This window comes from Staurois parvus, unplaced genomic scaffold, assembly GCF_062004578.1.
Source record: "Staurois parvus isolate SC_StPar_1 unplaced genomic scaffold, SC_StPar_1.0 ptg002101l, whole genome shotgun sequence".
Taxonomy (NCBI): Eukaryota; Metazoa; Chordata; class Amphibia; order Anura; family Ranidae; genus Staurois; species Staurois parvus.
In genome coordinates, this window is record NW_028319897.1 from 1 (window position 1) to 12,831 (window position 12,831).

The 12,831-nt window shown below is 57.6% G+C and overlaps 1 protein-coding gene across 1 annotated transcript in view; it reads left to right on the top strand.

Moving 5' to 3' along the window:
• Nucleotides 1-1,518: 1,518 nt before the first annotated feature.
• LOC149432808 (bromodomain and WD repeat-containing protein 3-like) overlaps nt 1,519-12,831 on the top strand; it is a gene marked incomplete at both ends in the record, with an annotated part of 38,811 nt that continues 27,498 nt past the window's right edge. The window contains 3 exons of the mRNA XM_089664923.1: nt 1,519-1,684; nt 5,640-5,756; nt 10,461-10,568. Coding sequence (XP_089521049.1) covers nt 1,519-1,684; nt 5,640-5,756; nt 10,461-10,568 — 391 coding nt within the window. The remainder of the gene's footprint in view (nt 1,685-5,639; nt 5,757-10,460; nt 10,569-12,831) is intronic.

Sequence of the window (12,831 nt, forward strand, 5' to 3'; positions counted from 1 at the left end):
AAAAAAGCCTTCACAGTTCTGGAACAACATCCTATGGACAGATGAGACCGACATCAACTTGTACCAGAGTGATGGGAAGAGAAGAGGATGGAGAAGGAACTGCTCATGGTCCTCAGCATACCACCTCATCAGTGATCATGGTGGTGGTAGTGTCATGGCGTGGGCATGTATGGCTGCCAATGGAACTGCTTCTCTTGTATGTATTGATGATGTGACGGCTGACAGAAGCAGCCGGATGAATTGTGAAGTGTTTCGGGAATATTATCGGCTCATATTCAGCCAAATGCTTCACAACTCATTGGACGCTTCACAGTGCAGATGGACAATGACCCAAAGCAGACTGCAAAAGGACACCAAAGAAGTGGAATGTTCTGCAATGGCCAATCACCTGACCTGAATCCGATGGAGCATTTCACTTGCTGAAGACAAAACTGAAGGGAAAATGCCCCAAGAACAAGCAGGAACTGAAGACAGTTGCAGTAAAGGCCTGGCAGAGCATCACCAGGGATGACACCCAGCGTCTGGTGATGTCTATGCGTTCCAGACTTCAGGCTGTCATTGACTGCAAAGGATTTGTAACCAAGTATTAAAAAGTGAAAGTTTGATTTATGATTATTATTCTGTCCCATTACTTTTGGTCCCTTAGCAAGTGGGAGGCAAATATGCAAACTGTTGTCATTCCTACACCGTTTCACCTGATTTGGATGTAAATACCCTCAAATTAAAGCTGACAGTCTGCAGTTAAAGCACATCTTGTTCCTTTCATTTCAAATCCATTGTGGTGTATAGAGCCAAAAATGTTAGAGTTGTGTCCATGTCCCAATATTTATGGACCTGACTGTATACTGTCCAATTCCTATTACATTTGGGCTCTCACCGCACTCCAGCTTCTGCTGTTACCCCCTTTAATGTCCACAGTCCTGAGTGTGGCGCCTCTTCGGTGGGGTGGTCGGGGTGCTCACCAGCGGGCTTGTTGCTTTTCTACCTCCTCCCTCCTTCGCTCCTCGTCCAGCCGACTGCTTCCTAGGGGTCTGTGAGGCCCCCCAGCGGCGTCCCCGGTCCTCCTCCCCTCAGCTTCCGCTGGTCCCTGTTTCTACTCTGCACATTGGGACAGACGCCGCACCTCCGGCTGAGCAGGACCACCACCTAGGACCCCTCGGTATTGAAAGGACCTCCGCCAGCACACCAAGCATGGGGTATGTAGCCTCCTTCCTCCTCCTACATCTCTTGGTGGGACACATGAAGCTCCTGCTCCTTGCCGGCGCCATATTCAGGCCCCTCCCCCTTTCATGCACTGATCGAAGCAGAGAATTCGATCAGAACCTCCTGCCATCAACAACGGCCATTGTGAGCCCTTAAAAGAGATCATCGGCGTGTTGATGAGGTTGGAGGAGGAACAGGTGAAATCCGTACATTTTGGGTGGTGTTGGGTCTGGAAATGATTTTACAGTTTTAGATTTGAGTTGTGTTTTTGCTGTTTTGTCTTCCGGTTTATCCTTTCTGTACTTTGTTCTGCAGCGACTCCTCCAGCGAGTACTCCGATTGGACCGCAGACGCTGGGATCAACCTGCAGCCTCCAAAGAGGCAAACGCGTCAGACCACCAGGAAGGTGTGTAGTAGTTCTGAGGAGGAGAACACCAAGGAGGACAACAAGGAGAGGAAACGCAAACAAACCCGGAGAAAGGTTCATATCCTCATATATGTGGAGAATATATGTGCGTGTAAGATGTATGTATTGTATGTGCATAGGGTACGGAGTAGGTGGTTGGGGTGCGGAGTAGGTGGTTGGGGTGCGGAGTAGGTGGGTGGGGTGCGGAGTAGGTGGGTGGGGTGCGGAGTAGGTGGGTGGGGTACGGAGTAGGTGGTTGGGGTGCGGAGTAGGTGGGTGGGGTACGGAGTAGGTGGTTGGGGTGCGGAGTAGGTGGTTGGGGTGCGGAGTAGGTGGGTGGGGTGCGGAGTAGGTGGTTGGGGTGCGGAGTAGGTGGGTGGGGGTACGGAGTAGGTGGTTGGGGTGCGGAGTAGGTGGGTGGGGTACGGAGTAGGTGGTTGGGGTGCGGAGTAGGTGGTTGGGGTGTGGAGTAGGTGGGTGGGGTACGGAGTAGGTGGTTGAGGTGCGGAGTAGGTGGGTGGGGTGCGGAGTAGGTGGTTGGGGTGCGGAGTAGGTGGGTGGGGTACGGAGTAGGTGGTTGGGGTGCGGAGTAGGTGGTTGGGGTGCGGAGTAGGTGGGTGGGGTGCGGAGTAGGTGGGTGGGGTACGGAGTAGGTGGTTGGGGTGCGGAGTAGGTGGGTGGGGTGCGGAGTAGGTGGTTGGGGTGCGGAGTAGGTGGGTGGGGTGCGGAGTAGGTGGTTGGGGTGCGGAGTAGGTGGGTGGGGTGCGGAGTAGGTGGGTGGGGTACGGAGTAGGTGGTTGGGGTACGGAGTAGGTGGTTGGGGTGCGGAGTAGGTGGGTGGGGTGCGTAGTCGGTGGGTGGGGTGCTGAGTGGGTGGGTGGGGTGCGGAGTAGGTGGGTGGGGTGTGGAGTAGGTGGGTGGGGTGTGGAGTAGGTGGGTGGGGTGTGGAGTAGGTGGGTGGGGTGTGGAGTAGGTGGGTGGGGTGCGGAGTAGGTGGGTGGGGTGCGGAGTAGGTGGGTGGGGTGCGGAGTAGGTGGGTGGGGGTTTCGGAGTGGGTGGGGTGCGTAGCTGGTGGGTGGGGTGCTGAGTGGGTGGGTGGGGTGCGTAGTCGGTGGGTAGAGTGTGTAGAGTATTGTCTTCTCACCCATCTGGAGTCATGGAACCAGAAGTGATGACACCACAAGCTGCCTCCTCCCTCAGTTGGGTTACTAGGTGCCGATCCAATTGATGGTTTCCTTCTGGTCCATTGAGGGGTGCAGGAATTCTGGTTCCGTTGGGTTATATTGGCAAACTAGAGACATGCCAGCCAGCCCAAGAACCGCTCCTGTACCCGGAATTTTCCATCTCTGCTGAGAAACATCGATCCAATCTTTGCCAGTCTTTTGTCTTCAGTTCTCATTCATGGATTTCGTCCTCCAATAACTTCGGTGAGGATTCCCCACGACCTCCATGTTCCCTCAGCCTGGCTGTGGAGGCCTTACCTGCTGGATTGGATGTGTCGGGATGGCCCACAATGTGACCTTCAGGCTCTGGTAATAGGGGGCCGCAGATGTACTTTTCTGGATCCATGGCATTGCTCTTGTGCTTGACTTTGTCTCTGGAGACTCTCTTTGTAAGTAAGAGTCTGGGCTGAGCGACGTCACTATTTGCACCTTCGGGTGCCTTTCAGAGCTCTCTCTACCGCCGGGTTTCACCCACTGGGTGCTCTGGCTGTCCGACCAGCTGCCTGGGTCCATGAGTACCTGAGGCCTTAGCTGGACCTAGTTGCTTTTCCACTACACCACTGGTCTCCAAACTACGGCCCGGGGGCCGGATGTGGCCCTTTGCTTGCCTTTATCCGGCGTTTGGGGTACTATTCCTCTTACTGACACCTACATTGGGCCAATATGCCTGACACCAATGATGGGGCCACTATTCCTCCCACTGACACCAATGATGGGGCACTATTCCTCCCACTGACACCAATGATGGGACACTATTCCTCCCACTGACACCAATGATGGGGCACTATTCCTCCCACTGACACCAATGATGGGGCACTATTCCCCCCACTGACACCAATGATGGGACACTATTCCTCCCACTGACACCAATGATGGGGCACTATTCCTCCCACTGACACCAATGATGGGGCACTATTCCTCCCACTGACACCAATGATGGGGCACTATTCCCCCCACTGACACCAATGATGGAGCACTATTCCTCCCACTGACACCAATGATGGGGCACTATTCCTCCCACTGACACCAATGATGGGACACTATTCCTCCCACTGACACCAATGATGGGGCACTATTCCTCTCACTGACACCAATGATGGGGCACTATTCCTCCCACTGACACCAATGATGGGGCACTATTCCTCCCACTGACACCAATGATGGGGGCACTATTCCTCCCACTGACACCAATGATGGGGCACTATTCCTCCCACTGACACCAATGATGGGGCACTATTCCTCCCACTGACACCAATGATGGGGCACTATTCCTCCCACTGACACCAATGATGGGGCACTATTCCTCCCCACTGACACCAATGATGGGGCACTATTCCCCCCACTGACACCAATGATGGAGCACTGTTCCTCCCACTGACACCAATGATGGGGCACTATTCCCCCCACTGACACCAATGATGGAGCACTATTCCTCCCACTGACACCAATGATGGGGCACTATTCCTCCCACTGATACCAATGACGGGGCACTATTCCTCTCACTGACACCAATGATGGGACACTATTCCTCCCACTGACACCAATGAGGGGGCACTATTCCTCCCACTGACACCAATGACGGGGCACTATTCCTACCACTGACACCAATGAGGGGGCACTATTCCTCCCACTGACACCAATGAGGGGGCACTATTCCTCCCACTGATACCAATGAGGGGCACTATTCCTCCCACTGACACCAATGACGGGGCACTATTCCTCCCACTGACACCAATGATGGAGCACTATTCCTCCCCCACTGACACCAATGATGGGGCACTATTCCTCCCGCTGACACCAATGATGGGGCACTATTCCTCCCACTGACACCAATGATGGGACATTATTCCTCCCACTGACACCAATGATGGGACACTATTCCTCCCACTGACACCAACGATGGGACACTATTCCTCCCACTGACACCAACGATGGGGCACTATTCCTCCCACTGACACCAACGATGGGACACTATTCCCCCCACTGACACCAATGATGGGGCACTATTCCTCCCACTGACACCAATGATGGGACACTATTCCCCCCACTGACACCAATGATGGGGCACTATTCCCCCCACTGACACCAATGATGGGGCACTATTCCTCCCACTGACACCAATGATGGGACACTATTCCCCCCACTGACACCAATGATGGGGCACTATTCCTCCCACTGACACCAATGATGGGACACTATTCCCCCCACTGACACCAATGATGGGGCACTATTCCCCCCACTGACACCAATGATGGGACACTATTCCTCCCGCTGACACCAATGATGGGGCAGTATTCCTTCCTTCCAGAGTCCCACCCTCTGTATATTTCATGTCCTTCGTATTGAGGTGGGCGGGGTGGAGGAGGGGGTTATACGATTTTGTTTCTGTTTGCTAGTGTCCAATCCCCCTGTAGGCGGCAGTATAACCTGACTGTGTCCCTCAACAGACTCCAAGAAATGAATGATTCGGTAAATACAAAAATCCTGATATTTAGTCCTTTGTCTGATCTGTCTTCTGATTCGGAGGGAAGCGTTGGAGAGGATGGTGGGGGGGGGGGGGCTGCAGTTACTGGGGGCCCTCATGGTGAGGAGACCCCAGTGTGGGTTTTTATCAGATGGGATTCTTCTGTGTGTTAGGATTTGGATCTCGTTTGGTGCGATCGACTTGACAGATGAGAATCCATTGAGGGTGTCACTGGGGGCTCTTCTCTGGCTGTGTGTCGGGTGATGAACTTCCAGCACGATGGCCGACATCCATCACTGGTTGATGTTTAGCCTTTTAATTGTTTTTTTTTTTTAATATATAGAAACAGAACGACTTTCTGTCGATGGAGGGAGAGCCGAGCGAAGAGTGGATCCCACCGCAGTGGATCCTGGACACCATCCCCCGACGATCTCCCTTCGTCCCACAGATGGGAGATGAGGTACGGGGAACATTCCTTCTATGATTTCTTGTAGGAGGAGCCACACTGGATTCAGGATTCACAATGGGAGGGGGAGGGGAGTCCACAATAGTTCGTCATTACATTCTCAGTGATTGTACTTTGACAATCCTCTCATTTCACCGCAAGCCTGCTGGAAAGTAACGGCATCCACAACAGGCCGCAGTGTTTGGTCGATGCTCGTTGTTTGTTCTGTGGCCCCTGTACGTCTTTGATGGATATGTACTTTACTCATATACAATGGAGAATGTAGTACAAGGGATGCAACAATGGTGAAGATCCAGGGTGGGGCAGGAGGCATGCTGGAGGCTCTGGATTGGACAGCACACCAGAGAAGGTCCTGGATGGAACGAAGAACACATTAAGGTCCAGGGTGGGGCAGGAGGCATGCTGGAGGCTCTGGGTTGGACAGCACACCAGAGAAGGTCCTGGATGGAACGAAGAACACATTAAGGTCCAGGGTTGGGTTGGAAGCATGCTGGAGGCTCTGGGTTGGACAGCACACCAGAGAAGGTCCTGGATGGAACGAAGAACACATTAAGGTCCAGGGTGGGGCAGGAAGCATGCTGGAGGCTCTGGGTTGGACAGCACACCAGAGAAGGTCCTGGATGGAACGAAGAACACATTAAGGTCCAGGGTTGGGTTGGAAGCATGCTGAAGATCCCAATTAGGATGTTGGTCAGCAGACATTTCGGGTGGGGTGTACACCAAGAGGAGACCCCGGGTGGGGCTGGAAATGTGTTTGAGGAGGTCCCAATGAACATGGGGAACATATGAAGTTCTAGGGTTGGGTGGAAAGCACACTGGAGGTCCCACACAGGATAACAGCAAAGGGAGGTTGTGGATGATTGGGTAGGAAGTGGTCTGGAGTAGGTCTCAATTGAAAGAGGGGGTGTGCTGAAGGAGGTCTGTTGTGGGTTGGGGAGCGTGCTATGCTGGAGGTTCATGGTGGCACAGTGAGCACTCTGGAGGAGGTCCTGGGTGGAACAGGGAGCATATCGAGGTCTAAGGTTGTGTGGGAAGCACGCTGGACATCCCAGGTAGGATGTCAGCCAGCAGATGTTTTGGGTGGGGAGTGCGCCAAGAGGAGATCCCAGGTGAGGCTTGAAATGTGCTTGAAGAGGTCCCAGGTGGGGCAGGGAGCATACCAGATAAGGTGTGGGGTGGAGAGCATGCCAGAGGAGGTCTGGGATGTGGTGGGGAGCATGCTGGAGGTTCAGGATGTCACAGCAAGCACACTGGATGAGGTTTTGGGGGCAATGGGTAACATATCAAAGTCTAGGGTTGGGTGAGAAGTATACTGGAGGTCCCACGCAGGATAACTGCAAACGGAGGTTGTGGATGATTGGGTAGGAAGTGGTCTGGAGTAGGTCTCAATTGAGGGAGGGGGTGTGCTGAAGGAGGTCTGTTGTGGGTTGGGGAGCGTGCTGGAGATCCCAGGTAGGATGTCTGCCAGCAGATGTTTTGGGTGGGGAGTGTGCCAGGAGGAGATCCCGGGTGAAGCTAGAAATGTGCTGGAGGAGGTCCTTGTGGGGCAGGGAGCATGCCAGAGGAGGTCTGGGGTGGGGTGAGGAGCATTCTGGAAGCTCATGATTGCACAGTGAGCACACTGGAGGAGGTCCTGGGTGGAACAGGGAGCACATCGAGGTCTAAGGTTGGGTGGGAAGCACGCTGGAGATCCCAGGTAAGATGTCAGCCAGCAGATGTTTTGGGTGGGGAGTGTGCCAGGAGGAGATCCCGGGTGAAGCTAGAAATGTGCTGGAGGAGGTCCTTATGGGGCAGGGAGCATGCCAGAGGAGGTCTGGAGAGGGGTGGGGAGCATTCTGGAAGCTCATGATTGCACAGTGAGCACACTGGAGGAGGTCCTGGGTGGAACAGGGAGCGCATCAAAGTCTAACATGGAGCAGGAAGCATGATGAAGATCTCAGGTAAGATGTCTGCCAGCAGACGTTTCAGGTGGGGAGTGTGCCTGGAGGAGGTCCCAGGAGAGGTTAGAAATGGGCTTGAAGAGGTCCCAGGTGGGGCAGGGAGCATGCCAGATGAGGTCTGGGGTGGAATGGGGCAGGGAGCATACCAGATGAGGTCTGGGGTGGAGTGGGCCAGAGAGCATACCAGATGAGGAGGCGTGGGGTGGAGTGGGGCAGGGAGCATACCAGATGAGGAGGTGTGGGGTGGAGTGGGGCAGGGTCATACCAGATAAGGTGTGGGGTGGAGTGGGGGCAGGGGTCATACCAGATGAGGTCTGGGGTGGAGTGGGGCAGGGTCATACCAGATGAGGTGTGGGATGGAGTGGGGCAGGGAGCATACCAGATGAGGTCTGGGGTGGAGTGGGGCAGGGAGCATACCAGATGAGGTGTGGGATGGAGTGGGGCAGGGTCATTCCAGATGAGGTCTGGGGTGGAGTGGGGCAGGGTCATACCAGATGAGGTCTGGGGTGGAGTGGGGCAGGGTCATACCAGATGAGGTCTGGGGTGGAGTGGGGCAGGTAGCATACCAGGTGAGGTGTGGGGTGGTGGGGCAGGGAGCATACCAGGTGAGGTGTGGGGTGGAGTGGGGCAGGGAGCATACCAGATGATGAGGTGTGGGATGGAGTGGGGCAGGGTCATTCCAGATGAGGTCTGGGGTGGAGTGGGGCAGGGTCATACCAGATGAGGTCTGGGGTGGAGTGGGGCAGGTAGCATACCAGGTGAGGTGTGGGGTGGTGGGGCAGGGAGCATACCAGGTGAGGTGTGGGGTGGAGTGGGGCAGGAAGCATACCAGATGATGAGGTGTGGGGTGGAGTGGGGCAGGGAGCATACCAGATGAGGTGTGGGGTGAAGTGGGGCAGGGAGCATACCAGATGAGGTGTGGGGTGGAGTGGGGCAGGGAGCATACCAGGTGGGGTGGAGTGGGGCAGGAAGCATACCAGTTGATGAGGTGTGGGATGGAGTGGGGCAGGGAGCATACCAGATGAGGTCTGGGGTGGAGTGGGGCAGGGAGCATACCAGATGAGGTGTGGGATGGAGTGGGGCAGGGTCATTCCAGATGAGGTCTGGGGTGGAGTGGGGCAGGGTCATACCAGATGAGGTCTGGGGTGGAGTGGGGCAGGTAGCATACCAGGTGAGGTGTGGGGTGGTGGGGCAGGGAGCATACCAGGTGAGGTCTGGGGTGGAGTGGGGCAGGGAGCATACCAGATGAGGTGTGGGGTGGAGTGGGGCAGGGAGCATACCAGATGAGGAGGTGTGGGGTGGAGTGGGGCAGGGAGCATACCAGATGAGGAGGTGTGGGGTGGAGTGGGGCAGGGTCATACCAGATAAGGTGTGGGGTGGAGTGGGGGCAGGGGTCATACCAGATGAGGTCTGGGGTGGAGTGGGGCAGGGTCATACCAGATGAGGTGTGGGGTGGAGTGGGGCAGGGTCATACCAGATGAGGTCTGGGGTGGAGTGGGGCAGGGTCATACCAGATGAGGTCTGGGGTGGAGTGGGGCAGGGTCATACCAGATGAGGTGTGGGGTGGAGTGCGGCAGGGTCATACCAGATGAGGTGTGGGGTGGAGTGGGGCAGGGTCATACCAGATGAGGTCTGGGGTGGAGTGGGGCAGGGTCATACCAGATGAGGTGTGGGGTGGAGTGGGGCAGGGTCATACCAGATGAGGTCTGGGGTGGAGTGGGGCAGGGTCATACCAGATGAGGTGTGGGGTGGAGTGGGGCAGGGTCATACCAGATGAGGTCTGGGGTGGAGTGGGGCAGGGGTCATACCAGATGAGGTCTGGGGTGTGGGGGGATGCATGCAGGAGGTTCAGGTTGTCACATTGATTTTGGGGGAATGGAGAGCATATCAAGGTCTAGGGTTGGGTGGGAAGCACGCTGAAGGTCCCAGGTAGGATATTAGCAAGCAGAGATTCTGGATGGTGGGGTTAGGAAGTGGCCCAGAGTAGGTCCCAGCTGAGGGAGGGAGAGGGCCTGAAGATGTCTGGAGTGTGGTGGGGGCATGCTAGAGGTTCATGGTGGTACATTGAGCACACTGGAGGAGATCCTGGTTGGAACAGGGAAAACACAGGGTTGGGTGGGAAGCCCACTGGAGTTCCCAGGTTGGATGCCAGCCAATGAAGGTTCTGGGTAGGGTGGGAAGTGGAGTGTGCCGGAGGAGGTTCAGGATGGGGTGGGGTACATGATGGAGGTTCAGGGTGGGGTGCATGATGGAGGTTCAGGATGGGGTGCATGATGGAGGTTCAGGATGGGGTGGGGTGCATGATGGTGGTTCAGGATGGGGTGGGGTGCATGATGGAGGGGGGTACATGATGGAGGGGGGGTACATGATGGGGTGGGGTGCATGATGGAGGGGGGTACATGATGGGGTGGGGTGCATGATGGAGGGGGGTACATGATGGGGTGGGGTGCATGATGGAGGGGGGTACATGATGGGGTGGGGTACATGATGGAGGTTCAGGATGGACCAGAAAACAATCGGGGACTATAAGAAGTCTCACCACTAGATCTCCCAACGTTTTTGAGTGACTGATAACTGAATATCCCTTTCGGGTGGTTTGGCCTCCTGATTCTCTCCCTACAAGGATCTGCACATCTATAGTTGCACTCCATACACGGGAAGACTTGCACACAATTGTTATCTTCCCTGTATAGATCTGCCAATCCTCCCGGAGATCCTGGCCTGTAGAGGTGACCTTGTGATTGTTGTGTCCCGTCAGGTGATCTACTTCAGACAAGGCCACGAGGCGTACGTCCGAGCCGTGAGGAAAGCCAAAATCTACAGTGTTAACCTACAGAAGCAGCCGTGGAATAAGACCGAGCTCAGGGTAAGTCTGCCATGTATGTCGCCTCTGCTGCCAACTGACCCCACCGGGCCTACTAGGATCGCTGTGCAACCGCTTAACTACGAGTCCCAGCATGCCTCGCTATAGCATTAGTGACGCACAGGTAGGCGGTACTGCTGGGCACTGATGATTGGAGCCAATCACTTCCGTGACAGTGTGAGGAAAGTGCTCCGGTGAGTGCCCATGGTGGGTGTGTGGAGTGCTGTGTTGGGTGTGCGGAGTGCTGTGTTGGGTGTGCGGAGTGCTGTGTCAGGTGCTCTCTCGGTGTGCGGAGTGCTGTGTCAGGTGTGCGGAGTGCTGTGTCGGGTGTGCGGAGGGCTGTGTGGAGCGCTGTGTCGGGTGTGCGGAGTGCTGTGTCGGGTGTGCGGAGGGCTGTGTCGGGTGCTCTCTGTGGGTGTGCGGAGTGCTGTGTCGGGTGTGCGGAGGGCTGTGTCGGGTGCTCTCTGTGGGTGTGCGGAGTGCTGTGTCGGGTGTGCGGAGTGCTGTGTCGGGTGTGCGGAGGGCTGTGTCGGGTGCTCTCTGTGGGTGTGCGGAGTGCTGTGTCGGGTGTGCGGAGCGCTGTGTCGGGTGTGCGGAGCGCTGTGTCGGGTGTGCGGAGCGCTGTGTCGGGTGTGCGGAGCGCTGTGTCGGGTGTGCGGAGGGCTGTGTCGGGTGTGCGGAGTGCTGTGTCGGGTGTGCGGAGGGCTGTGTCGGGTGCTCTCTGTGGGTGTGCGGAGTGCTGTGTCGGGTGTGCGGAGTGCTGTGTCGGGTGTGCGGAGGGCTGTGTGGAGCGCTGTGTCGGGTGTGCGGAGTGCTGTGTCGGGTGTGCGGAGGGCTGTGTCGGGTGCTCTCTGTGGGTGTGCGGAGTGCTGTGTCGGGTGTGCGGAGGGCTGTGTCGGGTGCTCTCTGTGGGTGTGCGGAGCGCTGTGTCGGGTGTGCGGAGCGCTGTGTCGGGTGTGCGGAGCGCTGTGTCGGGTGTGCGGAGCGCTGTGTCGGGTGTGCGGAGCGCTGTGTCGGGTGTGCGGAGCGCTGTGTCGGGTGTGCGGAGCGCTGTGTCGGGTGTGCGGAGCGCTGTGTCGGGTGTGCGGAGGGCTGTGTCGGGTGTGCGGAGGGCTGTGTCGGGTGTGCGGAGTGCTGTGTCGGGTGTGCGGAGTGCTGTGTCGGGTGTGCGGAGTGCTGTGTCGGGTGTGCGGAGGGCTGTGTCTGGTGTGCGGAGGGCTGTGTCGGGTGCTCTCTGTGGGTGTGCGGAACGCTGTGTCGGGTGTGCGGAGCGCTGTGTCGGGTGTGCGGAGGGCTGTGTCGGGTGCTCTCTGTGGGTGTGCGGAGTGCTGTGTCGGGTGTGCGGAGCGCTGTGTCGGGTGTGCGGAGGGCTGTGTCGGGTGTGCGGAGCGCTGTGTCGGGTGTGCGGAGGGCTGTGTCGGGTGTGCGGAGCGCTGTGTCGGGTGTGCGGAGCGCTGTGTCGGGTGTGCGGAGGGCTGTGTCGGGTGTGCGGAGGGCTGTGTCGGGTGTGCGGAGCGCTGTGTCGGGTGTGCGGAGCGCTGTGTCGGGTGCTCTCTGTGGGTGTGCGGAGCGCTGTGTCGGGTGTGCGGAGGGCTGTGTCGGGTGTGCGGAGCGCTGTGTCGGGTGTGCGGAGCGCTGTGTCGGGTGTGCGGAGCGCTGTGTCGGGTGTGCGGAGGGCTGTGTCGGGTGTGCGGAGCGCTGTGTCGGGTGTGCGGAGCGCTGTGTCGGGTGTGCGGAGCGCTGTGTCGGGTGCTCTCTGTGGGTGTGCGGAGCGCTGTGTCGGGTGTGCGGAGTGCTGTGTCGGGTGTGCGGAGGGCTGTGTGGAGCGCTGTGTCGGGTGTGCGGAGTGCTGTGTCGGGTGTGCGGAGGGCTGTGTCGGGTGCTCTCTGTGGGTGTGCGGAGTGCTGTGTCGGGTGTGCGGAGTGCTGTGTCGGGTGTGCGGAGGGCTGTGTCGGGTGTGCGGAGGGCTGTGTCGGGTGTGCGGAGGGCTGTGTCGGGTGTGCGGAGCGCTGTGTCGGGTGTGCGGAGCGCTGTGTCGGGTGCTCTCTGTGGGTGTGCGGAGCGCTGTGTCGGGTGTGCGGAGGGCTGTGTCGGGTGTGCGGAGCGCTGTGTCGGGTGTGCGGAGCGCTGTGTCGGGTGTGCGGAGCGCTGTGTCGGGTGTGCGGAGGGCTGTGTCGGGTGTGCGGAGCGCTGTGTCGGGTGTGCGGAGCGCTGTGTCGGGTGTGCGGAGCGCTGTGTCGGGTGCTCTCTGTGGGTGTGCGGAGCG